The sequence below is a fragment of the Trachemys scripta genome, chromosome 1, assembly GCF_013100865.1.
Source record: "Trachemys scripta elegans isolate TJP31775 chromosome 1, CAS_Tse_1.0, whole genome shotgun sequence".
Taxonomy (NCBI): Eukaryota; Metazoa; Chordata; order Testudines; family Emydidae; genus Trachemys; species Trachemys scripta.
Window position 1 is genome coordinate 150821667 of NC_048298.1, and position 20675 is coordinate 150842341.

The 20675-nt window shown below is 45.5% G+C and overlaps 1 protein-coding gene and 1 long non-coding RNA gene across 2 annotated transcripts in view; one reads left to right on the top strand and one right to left on the bottom strand.

Annotated features, from left to right (window-relative positions):
* DPT (dermatopontin) overlaps positions 1-8661 on the top strand; it is a 31666-nt gene extending 23005 nt beyond the window's left edge. Inside the window, exons 3-4 of the mRNA XM_034789661.1 lie at positions 1171-1278; positions 6868-8661. Of these exons, the coding sequence (XP_034645552.1) occupies positions 1171-1278; positions 6868-6934 (175 nt within the window). The 3' untranslated portion in view covers positions 6935-8661. The remainder of the gene's footprint in view (positions 1-1170; positions 1279-6867) is intronic.
* Positions 1-19222, bottom strand: part of LOC117887270 — a 39229-nt gene extending 20007 nt beyond the window's left edge. The window contains exons 1-2 of the long non-coding RNA XR_004648155.1: positions 19056-19222; positions 5725-5813 (exon numbers count right to left, since the gene is read on the bottom strand). This is a non-coding gene — a long non-coding RNA (uncharacterized LOC117887270). The remainder of the gene's footprint in view (positions 1-5724; positions 5814-19055) is intronic.
* Positions 19223-20675: the final 1453 nt, after the last annotated feature.

The window sequence follows — 20675 nt, forward strand, 5'->3', positions numbered from 1 at the left end:
ATTCACCAAAACACTTAAGCATAAGCTTAATTTTTAACATGTAAGTACAGTAATCCCAATAATACTATCCGTATTCAGCAGAACATTCAAGGATGTGCTTAAATCCCATTGACTTTAATAGGCTTCAAGCGCATAGTTGAGTGCTTTGCTGAATAGGGGCCTAGCTCAGGGAACTGGGAGTTAGAACTCCTGGGGTGAAGTCCTGCTCCTATTAAAGTCAGGGGTAGTTTTGCATTGACTTTGATGGGGACAGAATTTCCTCCTGAAACCTGATTCATCACTATGTTACTCCAGATTCACGTTGATATAACTCAGTTTACACCTCCATAAACCCAGTGATCAATCCAGCCTCTTGTCTCCATTGCCAACCTCGACCAGAGTCTTGATGGATGACCTTGGGCAAGCTGCCTACCCTCTCTGTGCCTCTGTTTATTCATCTGTAAAATGGGAATAATACTACTTGCCTACGTCCCAGGAGGTTTGCTTGTAACTATTATTTAATTAATGTTTGCAGAAGCACTTTGAGATCCTTGGATAAATTACACTGTACACATTTAATCCAGATCATTCTCTCTTAAAGCGTGACTACAAACCAGGAGGAAAGAGAAGAAAGAGGAACACAATAGCTGTTATGTTCATACGTATAAGTCATAAATGGAGACATGGTTGTATTTACAAAAACAAGAAGGAGTCTGGTGGCACCTTAAAGACTAACAGATTTATTTGGGCATAAGCTTTCGTGGGTAAAAACCTCACTTCTTCAGATGGTTGTATTTGTTTGACTTGGCAATATTTAGGACACTTTGCCATAGTAAACCAAACAAACTGATACTGGAAAAATACTTGCAACAGAAACAGAAGAAATAGACCGGCATTACATTCTTGTTCAGATAGCAGCAACTCTGGGAGAAAGGCCATGTTTAATAATCAGACCTGCTCTACACAAGCTAAATTCTTTGTAACTACCCAAAGGATTCCAAGAACAAATTGCACGCAAGAGAAACAAAACCATGTTATGTGTAGGGCTCTGCATTATTATGTTGTCAATGGATAAGAACTTTCAAAGAAATAGAGGTGAAGATTCTGGCACTTGATCTGCACTCAGTCAATTCTTTTTCATTCCGTGTTTCTTCCAAAAGGTAAATTGTGTTTTCTTTTCCCTTGACAAAGTATGACAACAGAACAGCCAGGACACTATGGAGAAGATATGGACATGATGATGTACGCTTATGATCATTACATCCGGGGAGCAACTACTACTTTCTCTGCTGTGGACAGGTTTGCTTTTTGCTTTGTGTTGTTATTGGAAGTGGGAGAAAAAGTGGGTATTTCCCCCCCATCTGGAATATAGGATTGCCATACTGGATCAAACGATGGTCCATCAAATGCACTATCCCTCATCTGGGTAAGTCCTCATGCACCTGGGTAATTGTTATGGGCTGTACATGGGGGAGGGGAGGAATACCCCCCTATCCCCAGTGGTAATCAGCTTAGATGAGATTTGATTAGTAGGCATAGCTACAAGTGTTATTAGCAGTGGGCCTCAGCCAAAAAGTTCACATATGGATCTGTGCTCCCCCCAGATTTACTGGTGTTTGGATCTAGAGTTTTGGCTCTGGCCTAGCTCTAGATACTGTTGTTTATAAAATTATCCAGATCTTTAAAATTCCAGCTTGACTATCCCATACCCCTGGAAGGACAGAGGTGCTCATTTCAGCCCACCCTTCATGAAGGCACCTGGGGAGACAGCAGGTGTATAGAGCGCTTGGCGTTTCCCTCAGGCCACACAGGACTGCCAAATGCTGCAAACTCTGTGCGGAGAGGTGGAGACACATCTACTGCTCCTTCTGCTCACTTGCATGCTCAGTCTGTGTGCGCCACACTGCATCAGCCGCAGGTGATCCACATCAGATGTATGCTGCTTCCTGACAAATTAGAAGCCCCTTTCAGGGTGGAGTCCTGAAGGATACAATGCCCTCAATCCCCTTACACTGGCATCAATTGCCATAGCCACAGAGCCCCTGAAGACTGCATTTGCCATCTTTAGCTTGATTAAAGTAGACAGTTGCTAGGTGCTATCATTGGGGGTACAAGGAGAAGAGGACTGGGACTCCCCTTCCACTCCCAACCCCCAAACCCCGTCATAACAGTAGATATATCCCCTCTGAAACCTCACAGCAGTCCTAATATAACACCACCCCCAGCTTTTATATATGGTGATTGTACGATTATTTTCTCTGACCCAGTGAGTAGAGCCTAGTGCTGGTGGCTGGCTGCTGGTTGGAACTCCTTTAAGCAGTGTGCCAACAGGGACAGATTGGTCTGACCCTGTACAGTAATTTCCATATTCTTATCGACATGACATCAGATTATTCCCCATGCTTGAAACCAATTCTTATAATTTACAGTCATGTAAAAGGGACTGTGATAAATGAAGTGGGGGGAGGGTAGCTCCCTTTAATGGACACCCCTCAGCCTTGACTGGGACTAAAATGCCTGTGTTTGTGAACATTCAGGGAACTGACATTAACAATTTGAGGGGATTTCAATTACATGTTTTTCCATATGCAAAGAGCAACACTATATATTCCATCTAAAATTGTTTTCCTTTGTCTAAAATAAAAGTAACAGAAAGGAACAAAAGTAAAGTCTTCATGAGAGAAGACAGACAGTACGTGCATCTCCTCTGTTCAGGGTGATGCATAAATACATGAGTTATGCACACAGGGAGAGTTCTTAGTAATTTAAAGGGTGCAGAATATAAAAAGCAAAGGCACAACATCTTAGCTATATACACAATCATAATATGACTGAATAGCCCCATCCCTTCAATAACTTAAAAGTGGATTGGGCCAAACACCGATGAATATTCTGTACCATACATCAAGCTGGCTCATTAGTGTAAGAACCCATTCACAAACAGCTTAATGAATCAGAAGCTGGGTTTTAGGTAGAAGGACGCACAAAAAAGGGAAACCCTATTAATCTACTGTGGATTTGGATGGGGGTCTGCAAAAGCGGACTGTAGAACCCGTTGTGTTTCATAAGGCCCAATATGGAGTGGTTTAAAATAGAGAATTTTACCTATAATGGGCCTGATTCTTCCACCCCTTTGACACAACGTAAATGCAGAATAACTTCACTGAAATCAGTAATATAAAACAAGGTGTAAGTGAGCAATTCAGGCCCTGTAGTTTGAAGCATGCTGCAAAGTCAGGCACAGAGAATTAAGGGTAATGAAATATAACACCGATTTCTTTCCAGAGAATGAGTTAATTACTTTGTATTAATCATGCCAGACCATTATTTATCATTAGCATTCGTTACCACCTTATGAGCAGGGCTCTGTGTACAATGAGATTATACAGGCATGCAAATGGATATCATTGGTCTGCTTTTGAAATTGCTGCATTATTGTGCTTCAAAATCGTCACCTTAAAATAAATTATCCACTCTAGCCACCATGGTTGCAGAGATAACCTTCAAAATGTGAACCTAATGTAGAACAATGCAGTGCCCAGTTAACTATTTCACTGCTGGATATTTTAGCAGCGACACCAAGTCAATTTGCTAACCCACCGTTATGGGATACCGTTGTAGATACTGAGTTGGGGTGTACTGAGGCAGCCAGTTGTTGCCAAGAGTGGCTGGAAAGAGGAGAGTTAGGAGTTCAAACACTTTTCCCACCCACCCAAATTTACAGTGGGAGGAAAAGAAGAGATGCCTTGGCCACAGTGACCTTCCCAGCTCCCTGGCAGCAAACCAGGGACTCCCCCTGACCAAGGTTGTCAGCACAATGCCACGGGAGTCGTAGATTTGCAGAAATGATAATAAATTCCCAGGCTTTTACGGTCCCAGAAATGATAGTTTCTGACAAAATTGCATGGGGCTGATGATTGCTTCCTGGCAACCTTGTAGCACAAATTATTCCTACCAGAGGCAGGAGTAACCGATGCAAGAGACAGGCAGTTGGATCAGAGGTGCCTAGTCTCCCTTGCGGTAGAGAAGAGACAAGACTCCAAGATCATGGCTACTCTAGGTTTTTCCCTTTAGCATGTCCCACTGCTGCTATCCCCAGTGATAGTAGCAGTGGGAGCACTAGTGTAGACGAGGCGCTGGCTCCTGGTTGGAAGACCTTTGAGCAGGGTTCGATGACATGGTGCTTAAAATGCCAGCTACATCCAGGAGCCCCCTGTCCCACCATCACTATCACTGGGGGAGCTGAACCTATGATAGCAGCAGTGGGGGATTTTAGAGAAAAAAGGGCTAATGTAACACAGCCTGGGAATCTTTAGGGAGGTAGCTGGACACAGAAACCTTGCTGTTTATTCCAGCTCTCTAGTTGCCAGAATGACTAATCCAGGCTGTTCTGCCAAGTGCCACCAGTCCAGGTCTCCCTAAATCCTGGTTTGGAATCTGCAGTCATGGAGTGGGCCGTGATTATACTGTAGGGTGTACACGTTAAAATGCATGAAGCATGCCCTCCTCGGCAATCCTTGTGGGAACCCAGCAGGTTTTGGCAGTGCAAGTGGCGGGACACAAAAGTCACTCCCAGGCACAGCTTTTCTGGAGCATGCCTTATACGAAGTTCAATAATTTGGTATACAGAGATTTTTGTCATCTGTTCTTCTGTGTCTTTACTTGAGTGAACTGAATAGTGAGAAATCTCTTAACTGCTATGAGAATCATCATTAAAGACACATTGGCATTCAGCTACCTGTGTGGTAAGTGCAATAGAACTGCCTAGGAAGACACTGACTGACTACCCAGATAGATTAGCTAAACTATCAGGTGTTTTAGGCTCCCAATTAGGTTTTGTATAACAACAACAACAAATCTGATCTAATAGGATTAGAAACAGTGTACATTTTTAATTTAATTGGAAACAGGTTATCTGAGGATTTAAATATTTCCCTGCAGTGTTAGAAACCCGAATACAACAGAACTAGGTACATGAGAACCACAGAGTGAAAGTGACCAGTAAAGCTTTGCTTCCTAATTAAGCGTATGTCTACACTGCAAAATGTGTGTGTGTTCTTAACTCAGGTTAAGACACAGAAACTCAGCTTTAACTCAGGTTAGAGGAGCCTGGGATTTAATTTGAGTGGCTGACTTGCGTTAGAAGCCAAGTTGCTATGTCCTCACTGCTACTTTAACCTGAGTTAGCTAACCTGAGCTAAGAACACAGCTTTTTTTTTTACAAGGTACCCTAAGAGAAATGCAAGAGATGAAACAAACAGCACAGAGGGTACAAAGTAAGCCCAGAATCATAGATGCTGATTCCATGGGTGCTCCGGGGCTGGAGCACCCATGGAAAAAAAATAGTGAATGCTCAGCACCCACCAGCCACCCGCCGATCAACTGTTCGGTGGTGGGCAGGAGGCGCTGGGGGCAGGAGGCAGAGCACCCACCCAGAAAAATGAAAGTCGGCGCCTGTGCCTTGAACAGTCCCAAATAAAGTTGATGGGACTTAAAATTAAGTTTGTTTGATGGATTGAGGTCTAAATTAACGTTTCAAAACTCTGTTTTAATATCATAATAGTATTATTAATACATGAAGTAAAGAACATTTATTTTAAACGCACTTGATTTTTATCTTGACAATGTCTCTTAATGGCAAAGTTACTGTATCTGAGCTTTTGAGCTTAGAGCCTCCATTACAACAGGTGCTAATTTAAGAGACCATAATTTTGAGCTGTAAAACCTTGTTGAAGCATGATGTACCTGTATCTCTGGGTATCCAAGCGACCAAAGGAGTAACACATCTGTGATCAGCACGCATGTAACACAGATGATGATTTCTTAAACTGAATCTAAAAATAAGTTTGGCATTATATTAGCCCTTGGCAACATACATATCAGCAAACAACAATCAAAACTAGCTAGCCAGGCAAAAATCTCAAAAAAAGATTAAACCCTGCTGGTAATGTGAGAGACACACTGTTCTAAATAACACTCCATTAAAATGTGGAAAACTACCATAATAATATGTACAGTAAATTAAAACTGAACTGAAAGGACTTTTACTTATAGAGAGTCCAGGGGGCAAAATTTTTCTCTCATGTACTCCAGTGTAAGTCAAGAGTAACTCAGCTGAAGTCAATCGAGTCACATCCCAGCAAATGTGAGATCAGTGTTTGTCTTCCATTCTCTACAGCACCTCCTGTCTTTCCTGAATGCATAGAGGCATGCTCCGTATGGGGCTGCCAGCAGAAGACAGAGACTGTGCGTGATTTGGGAAGGAAATCTCTCCTTTGCCTGGACTAGCTCTCACAACGTTACCAACCCAGTGTTCAGACTCAAGCTCAGACAATTAGCTGTATCAGAGCTTCTGGAAACCTCCAAACTTTGGAGAGCCACTCATTACTAATTTAAATCACAGTTGCCATCTGCCAATATTTTACTCTACATCTGAATTCTTTAGTTACCCAGTACCATATGATAGCTGAAGCCAACCAACCCATTTCATGTACCGCAGATTACAGAGTGACTCATCACCTGACCAGTGACTTTTGATCATAACCAGCCTGGCTTTTCTCCTCTAGTCACTGGTTTGAAGCTTACTGGAGATAAATCATGATCAAAAGTTGATATCTTCTGATGGGTAATTCAGTAGCCTTATGCTCTTAAGTTTGTCAGGGGGCAGGGCAGGCCATTATTAATCTTCTGAAATATTCAGCTGCCTTCCGTAATGTAACAGCACAGCAGGTAACACTTGGAGGAAAACTGATTGGGCTAGTGGCAGACAGTCAGAGTTTGCTAGCTGGAGGCACCTTTAGTGCAAAGTTGGTCTCATTTGTATAATTTTGTCCTCTGCGGTTGCCCTCGCCTCATTAATGTCTATCTCTTGTCTCTCTTCCCCCGCAGGGATCGTCAGTGGAAGTTCATCATCTGCAGGATGACAGACTTTGACTGTCAATTTCAAAACCTTTAGACATAGTGCCTATACCAAACTTGGAGAGGCTGGGGTGGGTGGGAAAGGGGCAATTAAACTCACAAAGAGAGCATCAAGCAGCACCAGCTGGCTGCTGAAGTTACAGTTCTTCTCCTTTGCCTGTGGAGCTGTTAACCACAGTACCAGCCTACGGCACCTTTTAGTCTAGTAACATGATTGCAGCTGCAACCTCAGAGGACGCCCTTGAACATTATGTGTGGCTGCATCTCACAGCTAAAATGCTTATGATATACACACATTTTATTAGCAGTTATTTCTTTTTGTATTTATCCACTTCGCACATGTGCAACATTATTTTGCGTTGTGCCTTTGTGTCAAATGCCTCCCGTCCCTGAACCACTGCACACAAGGTTAAAATACAGTAGAAGCTCTCCCGTGTGCACTTTATTACTATTTCACGCCTTCTAGTTGGCACACAATCCCCACTGGTCTCTCCCCCTTTCCCAGCGTTTAATAACTGAGACTGTGCTGCAGAGAGATTTCACATTGCCAGGATCTTGGCATTGTCCATATTGGGGATTTGCCCCAATTCCAGCCATTGGTGTAACTGCACTAGTGCAAATCCTTTGCGTGGACAGGCAAAGCCACTATTTGCATTAGAAGAATTTACCCCTGTTTGAAATCAGAGTCACCAGTGCAAACAGCAGCTTCATCTGTTTATATTAGGAGCCTGAATCTCCTTTAAACTTAGGGTATACCTACACTTCGAGCTGGGGCTGTGATTTCCCAGCTTGAGAAGACATACCAGTGCTAGCTCTGATCCAGATAGCGGGCTAAAAATAGAGCGTAGCAGCAGCAGTGTAGGCCGTTAGAGGGTCAGAATCCCAGATGTTCCTAGTCCACATCAGAGTCCATGCAGCTATGACTTCTAGATTGGCCATGCTCGCTAGATTAAAGCTGGTGTGAGTGTGCCCATACCAGCTCCAGTCACAACCTCCAAGTTCAGTGTAGACATAGCCTCAGAGTGATGTTTGGAAATGTTCACTTTCAAGTGTTCGTTTTCCCTTCCCCATGTAATCGGCAGTCCATGAGCCTACCAGATTTCAAGAGTGTCGCTCAAAAGGACACTTGTGCAGTTGCAGTCCATCCAAATGACCTCCTGATGACTTCTGCCAGAAAGGTCAAATATGGGATTTTTTACACTCAGGCCTGGTCTACACTGGGGGGGGGGTGTCGATGTAAGATACGCAGCTTCAGCTACGGGAATACCATAGCTGAAGTCGACATATCTTATTCCAACTTAACTCCCGTCCTCACGGCGCAGGATCGATGGCCGCAGCTCCCCCGTCGACTCCGCTACCACCGCTCACTCCGGTGGAGTTCCGGAATCGACGGGGAGTGCGTTCAGGGATCAATATATCGCGTCTTAACGCGACACAATATATCGATTCCAGATGAATCGATCGCTACCCGCCGATACGGCGGGTAGTCTGGATGTACCCTTAGAGACATTTAGGGCTTGAGCCTTTGCCAAATGAAATGAACAACAAAGTTCCCACCGTCTTCAGTGGCGCATGATCAGGCCCATAATGAAGACGTGCACCAAACTCAAGATTCTAAGATCAAGAGAAACACAGACATGAATGGAATCAATCATTCAGTTACCCCATCACAAGCATCTCTCTTATACTAGGTATCTACTAGCATACTATGAAATGTTATCATTAAAACACTTGTCAAATAAATGAATTAAGTACATTTTGCGATGTGGTAGCCTGGGTCTTTTTTAACCTGCTTGTTCACTTAACTCACTAATCTGCCAAAAACCCAATCATTCACAGAGCGCATCACCATAATTAGTGAGGTTCTGTTCTAGCCAGTTACTAGGCCAAATAATAAGGAACAGAGGGAAAATGAAATTTGAGAGGCACAGGAAAGGGAGAGAAGATTTTAGCTGACATTGGAAGAGATGGAGAGTTGATGAAACAAAGAGTGTAACGCACAAAAGGCACTGCAGAGGAAAAGGCCCTCACACCAGAGTAGTGATGGGAAAGGATATGGAGTTAAATAAAACTCATAGAATTCTTGGTCCTCCACATGAAGATCTCTCCTTGAGAGACACCTGTTACTCTCATTTATGTCAGCCCTCCTTCTGGCCACCTTTGTCTGTCTTGTCTATTTAAATTATAAATTATTTGGGGCAGTGACTGCCTCTTACTATGTGTATGTACAACACCTAGCATAATTAGGTCCCGTGCTTGTGGCCCCCTCTTAAGTATTTCTGTACTACAAATCATCATCATCTCAATCTCCTACAGCTGTCTATAGTTACAGACATTTTAAATGGACACTAGCATCATACATTTGCAGATAAAAGGTTTGCAGAAGCCAGTGCAAAGAGTAAAATGAATCAATGTGCTGCATATAATACCTAGCTCTCATATAGCACTTTTCATCAGTAGAGCTCTGTGATGGGGTGCCTACCCAACACAAGGCCTGGAGGAGTTGAAGTGGCCAGGCAGGCCAGATGGCCCAGGCTGCACCTGAAGGAGACAGGGAACAGGCCATTAATTGGAAATGGGCTCAGCTGGGCAGGAACAGGAGGGCCTGTATAAAGTCCAGGAGCTGTGAATAGCAAGGGGGTTGTAGGGAAGGGGTCTATAGTACAGGTGTTGGCTGCTTGCTATAGGGTCTCTGGGCTGGAACTCAGTGTGATGGGCCTGTGATCCCTACCAGCCACTGGGAAATGGTGCAGGGCATTGGAGTGGATAGCTGGTCTGGAAGGTCTTTGACTGGCCTAGATAGGGAGGGCTTTAGTGACCTGGCTGGAGAGCCAAGTCACAAGCAGGAAGCTGCAGCTCTGGGAGTGAGAGGGGCTGCAGGGTGAAAGAGATGACAGGTAGCGATACTGCTAGAGGAGGGAAATGCCTGGCTGGAGCTAATCCTCAGAGCCGTCAGGAGGAGGCGCCATGTACGATGAGTGGATCCTATGACAATCTCAAAGCACGCAAGAAAGGATGTTGATATCATTATTCCTGTTTTACAGATGGGGAAACTGAGGCACAGAGACAGGAAATTATTTGCCCAGGGTCACACAGCAGACCAGTGGCATAGCCAGGAACACAGTCCAAGACTCCTGAGTCATACATAGTTCAGCGACCCACCCACTAGGCCATATTCTCCTTTCTTTTTTAAAAGCTTCTAACCTCTAGCCTGCCTCATGGCACTGACCTCCTTCTACGCTCCTGCCAGCTCCCTCTGTTTGTCTAGCATTTGGCTTCTTTCAATCACTTTGTGCAATGGCCCCCAAAGCCTTCTCTACTGGATTTCCGGCAGGTCTAGGACAGCCTAAAGATATTCAAAAATATATTGATCCTGATTTGATGCTGCCTTGTAGCTTGTGCAATCAGTTACACAAGTGCAAAATGAGGTTAAAACAGTGGCCCTGCAATCTGGCTAGTCCCAGCTGCTGGAATTGCCCCTTCGGGCAATGGTCATCCAGGTGTAAGACAGAGCATCCTAATGCTGAAGGCTGAACTGTTTGTCAGTTTAAGGCCGTTTTTGCTTCCTGCCTGGGTCTTGTTGTGCTGAAAGCAGTGTGGTCACACCCAGGAACGGAGTCTGTAGAACACTCTGGGGTTCTTTGGGATCAAAGGTGCTATGCAAATTAATGAATGAGGGAAGTTTAGGGTTTGTCTACATGGCACCGCAGTGCGAACTGGAGGGTTGTGATTTCTGGAGCACTCTGACGTGTTGTGCCCTAACTGCCCCAGGTAGACACCGCTGGTGCACTCTGACAGGTGCCCAGCGCACACGGATGTTGTCACATTTCACACAGGGCTATGTTAATGTGCAGTGGTGCCTTTTGAGAGAGTGCTAGTTGGGTCTACAAGGGGAAGTTAGAACGCAACAAAAACCACACACCCCCTAGCTCACATTGCTGTGCTGCATAGACAAGCTCTTAGTCGGGGATCTGGCTTCTAGTCCCAGCTCCACCACTAACTTTGCAGTGTGACCTTGGACAACTCACTTTAACATCTGCTAGAGCTGGTTGGGAATTTTCCAGAGAAACCGGGGTTCACTGGACAATGCTGATTTGTCAACCCCAAAATGTTTTGTGGAAATGAATCAGGTTTGACAAACTTCTGACAAATCAAAGGCAAGTGTCTGTTGCACATCTGCCCAGTTTCCTGCCAGTTGGCCTAGCGAGCTGCTAGGAAACCTGGGCTTCATAGGGCTGCAGACTGCCCTAGAACTGGGACCCCCGATGGCATCCCACCTGAGACCATGCAAGTTCTGGCAGCTGCTGACTGTAACTGATACGATTCTTTTCAGCTAGAGGGCTGCTTTTCAGTGGTGGGCAGCTGTGAAACTGAGAAGAATCATGCCAATATCAGTCAGCAGCTGCCTGGGTCTGGGGAGCATATTCTGTTTTGGAAACACCCTGTGCTGGTGTTTCCAAAACAAACATTTTAGAGAATTTCTAGTTCATGCGGAATTTTGATACATTGGTTTTGTTCTGAATGAGAATGAAACTAGATTTCAAAATGTCCATTTCCTGTGAACTGGAAGTTCTGAGTTTTAACCAGCTCTACTCTCTGCTTTTCATTTACCCCTGCTACAAAATGGGGATAATCAGACTTAGGTGTCCTACCTCAAGAGGGTTGTGAGAGGAATATTTACATATCTATAAAAATTATGGATGGATGGTGTTACCAATATGCAAGCTATTGTGTCACCACTTAGTTTGATGCCTTGCAGTAGCTGTGGGGAGGCAAAGTCATTGGTGGGAGAAAATTCACAGGACAACTCAGAGATACCATCTCTTATTATTACTTCTGCACAGGTTGTGTTCTTCTGTTTCTTGCTAGGGCACTGGTACAGACCGTGGATGACTAGAGCAGTGCATGAGGCACTGTCAAGGCTCTTCCTAGCTAGACTTCCTAGGGTAACTGATAAATTCTGAATGCTATCACACATTCCTCAGGGCAGGGAGAAATAATTTAAAAATGCTAGGAACCAGCAAAGATTCCTCCCCTGAAGTCTTTCATAGCCAGGTTTTGTTCACAAGCCAAACACAGAGTCAGCTTCTCTGAAAGCCCAGTTGTCCCCATGTAATTGGGGGTCCTGTGTTTAAATAGGAGCCAATCACTAGTGGAGGTGGGTGGGATGGTTTCCTCTGTGGGACAGAGACTTTGGTGGAGGCACAAAGTGTCTGGTAGTTCTGTGGGTCAGTGAGGGCATTTGTAATGGGAAAAATTCCTCGATGATCCATTCACCCCCATCTTCACAGACCAAAATGAGCATTCTTCTAACCTCCTGTTGACAGGCCTTGAAATCCTCTCCCTGTGCAATGCCTCTCAGCTGTCCCTCCAGTTCCCCCTCCTCACCCACCCACAATAAGCTCACTGTGGGGTTATACCCACCTTGACCTCTTTTCTGTGTATACTTCAAGATTGAGATCCTGTGGCAACAGGGTCTTTGTTTCCAGCCATCCTTCTCCAGGACTAAAAAAGTCTTTGATGCATTCAATATCCAGCTGTGGGAGGTGACAGAGAGTGTCTCTTATGGTATTGTTTTCACTGCAGAGATAACTCAAGTTATAGCTCAAATGTTGCCCATAACTCAAGTCCCATCCTCACTTTCAAACCCATGGATATGGGTACATAAGAATGGCCACATTGGGTCAGACCAATGGTCCCTCTAGCCCAGTATCCTGTCTTCTGACAGTGGCCAATGAGGGAATGAACAGAACAGTGATCACTTTAATTGAATTGTCTCATTAGAACTGACCCCTGACTTGGTAAGGCAACTCCCATCTTTTCATGTACTGTGTATATATATCTTCCTACTGTATTTTCCACTCCATGCATCTGATGAAGTGGGTTTTAGCCCACGAAAGCTTATGCTCAAATAAATGTGTTAGTCTCTAAGGTGCCACAAATACTCCTCATTTGTTTTTAGTGATCATCAGGTGATCCATCTCGTGCCTATTAATTTCATTTGGTGACCCCTAATTCTTGTGTTATGAGAAGGAGTAAATAACACTTCCTTATTTACCTGCTCTGCACCAGCCATGATTTTATAGACCTCTATCATATCCCCCCTTAATCGTCTTTTTTCCAAGCTGAAAAGTCCCAGTTTTATTAATCTCTGCTCATATGAAAGCTGTTCCATCATACCCCTAATAATTTTTGTTGCCCTTTTCTGTACCTTTTCCAAATCCAATGTATTTTTCTTTTTGAGATGGCGTGACCAGATCTGCACACAGTTTTCAAGATGTGGGTGTACCATGGATTTATATAGAAGCAATATGAGATTTTCTGTCTTATCTATCCCTTTCCTAATAGTTCCTAAAATTTTGTTAGCTTTTTTGATTGCCACTGCACATTGAGTGGATGTTTTCAGAGAACTATCCACAGTGACTCCAAGATCCTTCTTGAGTGGTAACAGATAATTTAGACCCCATCATTTTATTTGTACAGTTGGGATTATGTTTTCCAATGTGCATTACTTTGCATTTATCAACATTAAATTTCATCTGCCATTTTGTTGCCCAGTCACCCAGTTTTGTGAGATTCCAAGAGAGATTTCAAAGCTTTGCATTCAGCTAGAACCAGTAAGGGCAGAGTGACATGAAACCAATGCACAAAACAAGGTCATTATCTGACTTCAAAAACTGATCAGGTTTGCTGGGAGTTCTAGGTGGCAGTGTGGGAAGAGACGGGATTTTACTGTCACAATCACAACTGCTTAGCCCACTCTTCTTGTACCCACCCAGCCTCATTCTCCTCTCACTAACACTTGTAGTAATCAGGAGTAATTCCATTGAAGTCAGTGATGCTACAGTGGTATAAAACCAGTGCACAGGAGATCTGAGTCAGGGTTATAGAGTGGGCCAAATTGTGTAACCCTAATTCAGACTAAATTCCATTGCAATGAAATGCTGTGCACACCTACGGTACAAGGGGTGGAGTTTACTGTGTGGAGGAGCAGCACAAGATCTATGCATCACTCAAGGCCCACTTAAGCCCATAGGGTTAATATGTGTTTGACTTAAACACTTGGGAGAAAAGCAGTCTCTGGTAAAGATTCAACACCATTAGCTCTTCAGATAAGGGCTGAGAAAGCTCATAGCCTGCATCTCTGGCATTTTCAATGGGTCCTCTAGCAAAACTAGAGAAGACCAGCCTTTACAGACCTGCTGCTTCTACGGTAAGAAACAAGCAGGGGGGGAAATAAACCCATTTAATAAACAATCAAAAAAACTTTTCAGGCATTTTTTAAATACATTATAAAGAGGAAAAATAATTTTAAAAGGTGCAGGGAGGCATAAACCATTTCCCCCCCTATGTAATTCTCCTTTAATTTGAGATTGAATTGAGTTTGTAGCCAAACAAACCCACTCTTCCTAGCTGGTGTTATCCTCATGAAGATAGAGACAAGAGAGGTGGCAAGGGTGATTGGAGAGAGTATGAACAGTATTGCCAATCCCAAAATAATGAGTTGGGCCCTCAAAAACTCATGAGTTTGTCTTAAAAATCAAGAGACTTTTAAAAATTAATTTTGGATTGTTTCCTTTTGCCTTCTGATTTCTGAGCCTTCAAGGTTGTGGAAGCAGAGAGTTATTCTCCGACAAGGTGCACTCAGATCATGTTTGTCAAGCTTTTCTCTGTAATCATGAGAGCTAGACACCTACTTTTTTTAGTAATAAAAGCTGATGTTCTCATGTAATCACCTGACTCCAGGAGTTGGAGCTTTAAGCAAAACACCAAATATCACGAAACTAGTGATAAAATTGTACAATGTTGCTATCTGTCACATATTTAACCTCCACCCCACCTCAACATTCAGTAAGCGATGCTGAAATAAGGCACATTTCCTGAATGATCAAGAGGGAATTGAAACCTTTTCCAGTTAAGTGCTTGGGATTTCGTAACATGAGATAACCTTGGCACAGTATCCTCAAAGCAGAGAGACGCCAACACAACTGAAGGGAAACCAGTACATAGTATAAGGAAATGCTCTGGCAGGACATCAATTGGCTCTCAGGATAACTTGTTTAAATATCTAAGGGTCTTGAGCTTGCAGCCAGTGAATCTTTCCATTTTAAAATTAAAGTCTAGCCCATCTTTATCCCATCAGCCATGGGTTATTGTAGTGGTCTGCCCCTTTAAGACTGCCAGACTACTAGGAGGTCTCAGTCCTCCCAGCATAAACTCTACTATGAAGTTGACAACCCCCATTGACTTCAATGGGCATTCTGCTCTAGTCCTGCATTAGACCCCAATCATGCAAAAATGTATGCGTGTGCTTAGCTTTACACGCTGTGTCAATGGGGCTACTCACAAAGAACAAAGATAGATACCTGAATATATCTTTATAGTATCATGATATGAGATTCCACATGCAAGGCCAGAATCTGCAGGCTGTGAGTGAGCAAAACAAGTTACTAAGGCTGCAGAAGTTGGCCCTAAGTAACTGGCAGCCTGAATTGTGGGGGAATTTAGAAGGAAACAAATTGAGCAAGAGCATGTTAACCCAGAATTTTTCTTGCTCATGGAATGCCAAGAATAGGAGCAAAGAGAAGAGAACTATCAAGCAATCTTATGAATTTTCAGTGGTGAAATTCTGTAAATTAACATACAGTACGGTACACTCGGATTCAAACAGCTGTGATGACCAACTTAAGTTTGAAGTCAATAAACAAGTCAAGAAACTGGCAATAATATCCCAAATAACTTTCCAAATTAAAAAGTCAACACCGTAAATTAAATATCTTCCTGAAAGATAGGCAATGTGCCAGGTGAATTCAAGCCAATTGGTAATGTTGATTTAAATTTTTTTTAATCTGTGTTAAGAGTGCTTGGCCACAGATCAAAGCAAACAGATAGAGAAAAGAACAGATGGGAACAAGGCAATGAAGAGGTCAGAGGTGAAAGTAAGCCGGTACGCCCCAGTACGGCTTCCCCAGGCGGCAATTTAAAGGGCCTGGGGCTCCAGCCACACTGCTGGAGCCCTGGGGTAGTGGCAACAGGGCTCCGGGGGTTATTTAAAGGGCCGGAGCTCCCGCTGCCTCTTCTGCCCTGGGCCCTTTAAATAGCTGCCGGAGACCCGCCGCCGCTCCGCCAGGCTCCGGCGGGTATTTAAAGGGCCCAGGGCAGTAGAAGCAGGGGAGCCCCGGCCCTTTAAATAGCCCCCGGAGCCCTGCTGCTGGAGCCCTGGGGTAGCAGCGGCAGCCGGGTACTCTGGCAGTGGTTTAAAGGGCCCGGGTGAGGGAGCAGAGTCATCAGCCATGGAGAAAGTTCCCCCCTCACTCCCATCTGCTCTGGCCCCAAGTTCTCCACCAGTCCTCTAAGACTTTAGGATGTTCTTTGGTTTTGGAGTGGAACAGTCGTAACCATGCACTGGGATATTGAATTCAACTATATTTTTCCTACTAAGCAAATCATCTCGGCCCTACAGATAATTTCTTTATTTTATTGTACATGTTAGGAGTGAATTCAGCACAGGGGAAAGGTCACGATGGACAGTCATGGCATTCTCATCCCCGGAACAGGTACAGTGTGGGCAGTGGTACTACGTGCTTTTCATATGGTCCACCAGCCATACCCTTCAAGCCTGACCTGGAGAGAACCCGTAGGAGCTGAGAGGACAGTTGAGTCCCTATGGATCATTCACTCATCAACTGTTCTGCTGATGCTGACAACAAAGGGATCGATTACTGCTAGTTGTTGTGGTTTCTTCACTAGAAACTGGCTTGAGACCATACATTTATTTCACATAGGCCGCCAAACAGTCATTGAATGGTAATGACTTGCAGCAATTGCAGGTCTTAGGCTGGATATGTAGCATGAATGCTGGGTTTTTCAGGGATTTTATTTGCTGTGTTTCAGCACTGATCCCAGTGTGCTGGGTTTGGAAATGTTATCCAGTCTAATTCCTTTTATGATGCCCCAGGCACAGATCTGGAAGACAATGTCATTTTCCCCCCATTTGGAAACTGTGGCATCCCTGGCCGCAACATTGCTGTCTCTGATTCCACGTTATCAGCTGTGTACAGACTCTTTCAACTCCCATCGGCCACTGCAGACAGGGACTAAAACATTGCATCCGAGTCTGTGCTTAGTATTCCAGCATGACACACAGAGCACAAAGGCATTAAAACATTAAACCAACAACAGGAGCTATCGTTCTTGGTTACTCTCCGTGTTATTTACAAGGCGGGTTGGAGGAGGAAGCCGGGGAAAAATGAAAAACAGTTTGGCAGCTAGAGTAAATGCATGGATAACTGTGGCATTAGTCTTTAACAATCCTACTTTCTAAGGAGGGAACGTCTGTGCTCTGAGATTGTTCCTTGGGCCCTGTTTCATATGAACACTGAGCACTTACAGGACCAGGCTATCTAGAACTGAGATTCCACAGGGATTAAATGGCATAGTGGCATTGTTCATTAGCCTCTCACTTCTGTAGTCCTGATTTACGTCACAAAGGACAATGAGTCAGATCCTCAGCTTATTGTAAATGTGTGTAAATCCACTGACACCAATAAAGTGATCCTGGTTTGCCCTCGCTGAGGACTGTCCTCTTGACCTCTCTGAGTTTTCTCTTAGTTCCCATTTGTCCACATCACAAAACTGCTACACGGCTATTCCAGGACTGGAATAGCCAGCGATGCTGCAGGTCAGGAGTGAGTGCACTGGTAGAATTGTGAGGGCCCAGGACTGGAATCACAGGGGAGTGGTGAGCTATAGATCAGGTATATTGATGTCTCTGTATAGGCAAAGCAGCTGCCTGACTCAAGCCGCTGCTATGTGCTCATCGCTTTCCTGAAGCGTGGCCTGATTTCAGAGGTAAAGAGCACGCATGGCTCCACCTAAAATCAGTGGGAGCATAGCTGCCCAGCACATTCACTAAAGGGGATACAAAAATTCTGAATGCAGATATATTTTGAAGGACAAACAATTAAACCCACTTCTGCCTTGTTGCTGGAAAGCATGGGTCATTTGATTCATCCGGGAGCTGGAATGTTTTTTGTCTATGGGAGAGGTCACTGATGGGCTGAGTATTCATTCTCCTGCTCTCTATCCTGCTTGAGCTAGTTACTTGTGTTAGGTGCCACCAGCTCTGCCTCTAGACGCCGCCAGATCCATTCATTTGCAATGGGATCTGCATATACGAGGTGTGCTTACAATAAAATTAATACCATATTTACATAATGAGTCTTACGAATGCATGCAAAGCCCAAGGACTGCTGCTGTGTCTTTACGAAGTGACCGTTTAGCACAAGAATTGGATTAACTCTTCTGATGTCCCCCACAAGAGAGACAGAGACTAAAAAATGTTGAGTCTTGGCTTGTTCTAACCAGTATAGTGCCTTCACCCCCGGTAGGCTGCCTAGGGGACTGTGTCATATTAGCCAAGATGATGACGACGGTGGTGATGTAGTGGTGGGGAGAAAGGGTGGTGAGCAAGGCACATTCAGAGAAAATGACCCTGGGAAGTGCAGATGTTTTTGTGGCCAGATCCTCAGTGAAAGGTGGTCCAGTGGCTAGAGTACTAGCCAGAGCCAGGGGAGATTGGGGCTCAGTTCTGTGTCCCTCTGTACCTCATTCTCCAACCATAAAATGAGGACAACAGCATTGCCCTGCCTCACAGGCATGCTGGGAGGATAAATACATTACAGAGTGTGAGCTGCTCAGATACTGTGGTGATGGGGGCCATACAAGTGCCTGAGAGAAACTGGTGTAAATCAGCAATGCCTGTCTACAGCAGCTCAGGAGCTAGTTTCTTGCTGAGGGATTGCCTGTGAGTTTATCACTGCCTCCAACGTTACCTAGGTAGATCAAACAATGACTGCCTGTGCCCGGAGAGGTGCATGAGACCAGGAGGGGATGAGGGAAGCCTGCCAGTGGGGATGTGGCAAAATCTGCATCAAGGAACAAAATATAAGTGAGGTCAAACTGGCTGTAGGAATGGATTTAATATTGGCTTTAAATGTCTCACCCCTGGAGCGTGAAATCTCCAATTAAAACCAAATGGCAGAGGCAGGTTCGTCACATGTCTTTGTTAGCGAAGCGTTCAATTGTCTGAAGCTTAAGAACTGAAGAGCACTTGGGTGGGTGGAGGGTAATGAAGGTGAAAAATAATCAGAACTTACTGTTACCCAAAGGTCAGAGGCACCAGGTCCTTTTTTGCAATCTTTGCCTGGGCACAAGGGCTGCTGGTGATTTACCCTGGCAGAAAGAACGAATCCATTATTCTGTCAGAGGAGTGTGCGACTACAAATGTTCAAGCAGCATTTTGTGTTCTGCATGACAAGCAATGAAAATGTATGTCTGAGTCATGCCAGAGAGCGCTGGGGGAAACTGCTGTAGAAAGGAACACCCCTCCCTCCCCGCGTCAGGGATTCCTGGCGGGCAGGCATCCGCAATGGCATTCAGAGGTGATTGTTGCCCTGGAAACAGCTCAGATAGATCCCCATGACCATTCCCTTTGTTAATAGCCCGCCTAGAAAGGATGCTTCCGGGGTTAGCGCACTTGCTTGAAACGTGACAGATCCCGGTGCCATTCTTTGCTCTACCACAGCCTTCCTGTGTGACTTAAGCCAGGGGTGGCCACACCGTGGCTGTGAGCTGCATGCAGCTCCTTTAGAGTTAACATGCAGCTTGCGGACCCTTCAGTGCCCCCCACTTTCCACCTACCAGACTGGGGGGGAGCTTGGGGCTTCTGCCCTGCGATGGGGTGGTGTGGCTAGGGACAGAGATGACTGGTGCCTGCTGAGAGTATGGGGCTAGCGTGACCAGATGTCCTGATTTTATAGGGACAGTCCCAATATTTGAGGCTTTGTCTTATATAGGCGCCTATTATCCCCCACCCCCTGTCCCGATTTTTCACACTTGTTGTCTGGTCACCCTTTATGTGTAGGGTTACCATATTTAAGGTTTTAAAAAAAAGGCCACTCCACGGGGCCCTGGCCCCGCCCCTTCCCCACCCCTTCCCCAAAGTCCCTGCCCCAACTCCGCCCCTTCCCCGCCCCGGCCCCAACTCTGCCCCTTCCCCAAAGTCCCTGCCCCAACTCCACCCCCTCCCCTGAGCGCCCCGCATTCCCCCTCCTCCCTCCCAGCCGCGAAACAGCTGCCCGAGCGCTACCAGCTTCATGGTTTGCCAGGCAGCCCCCAGACCTCCAGACCCTGTGCCCCCGGCCGGGTGCTTCCCCAGTGCAGCCGGAGCCCAGGAGGGGAAGCGCCCGGCCAGGGGCGCAGGGTCTGGAGGTCTGGGGGGCTGCTCGGCAAACCGTGAAGCCGGTAGCGCTCGGGCAGCTCGGCTCTTCAGCTACACAGAGCTGAGGTGTCTGGGGGGAGCAGCAGCAGCCACCGCCGCCGCAGCGGGGAATCCACCTGCAGCTTGTAGCCTGCCAGAGCCGCTCAGGTAAGCAGGGGACTGGGGCAGGGATGCCAACATTTTCCCGGACATGTTCGGCTTTTTGGCAATTCCCCCCGGACGGGGGTTTGAGGACCAAAAAGCCGGACATGTCCGGGAAAATCCGGACATATGGTAACCCTATATATGGGGCACACTTTAAAGGTTCCCCCAACAGCTTGAGTCATGCCCCCTATGGCACACCCCCCATCTTACCCTCAGCGGCCCCTCCCTACAGCACCCAGGTGTTAGCTCTGCATCATGGAGAGGCAGCGGCAAACAGCTGGGAGCTGCAGGGAGGCACCGGGATCTGTCACGTTTCAAGCAAGTGCGCTAACCCCAGGGAGCTGCAGGCCCC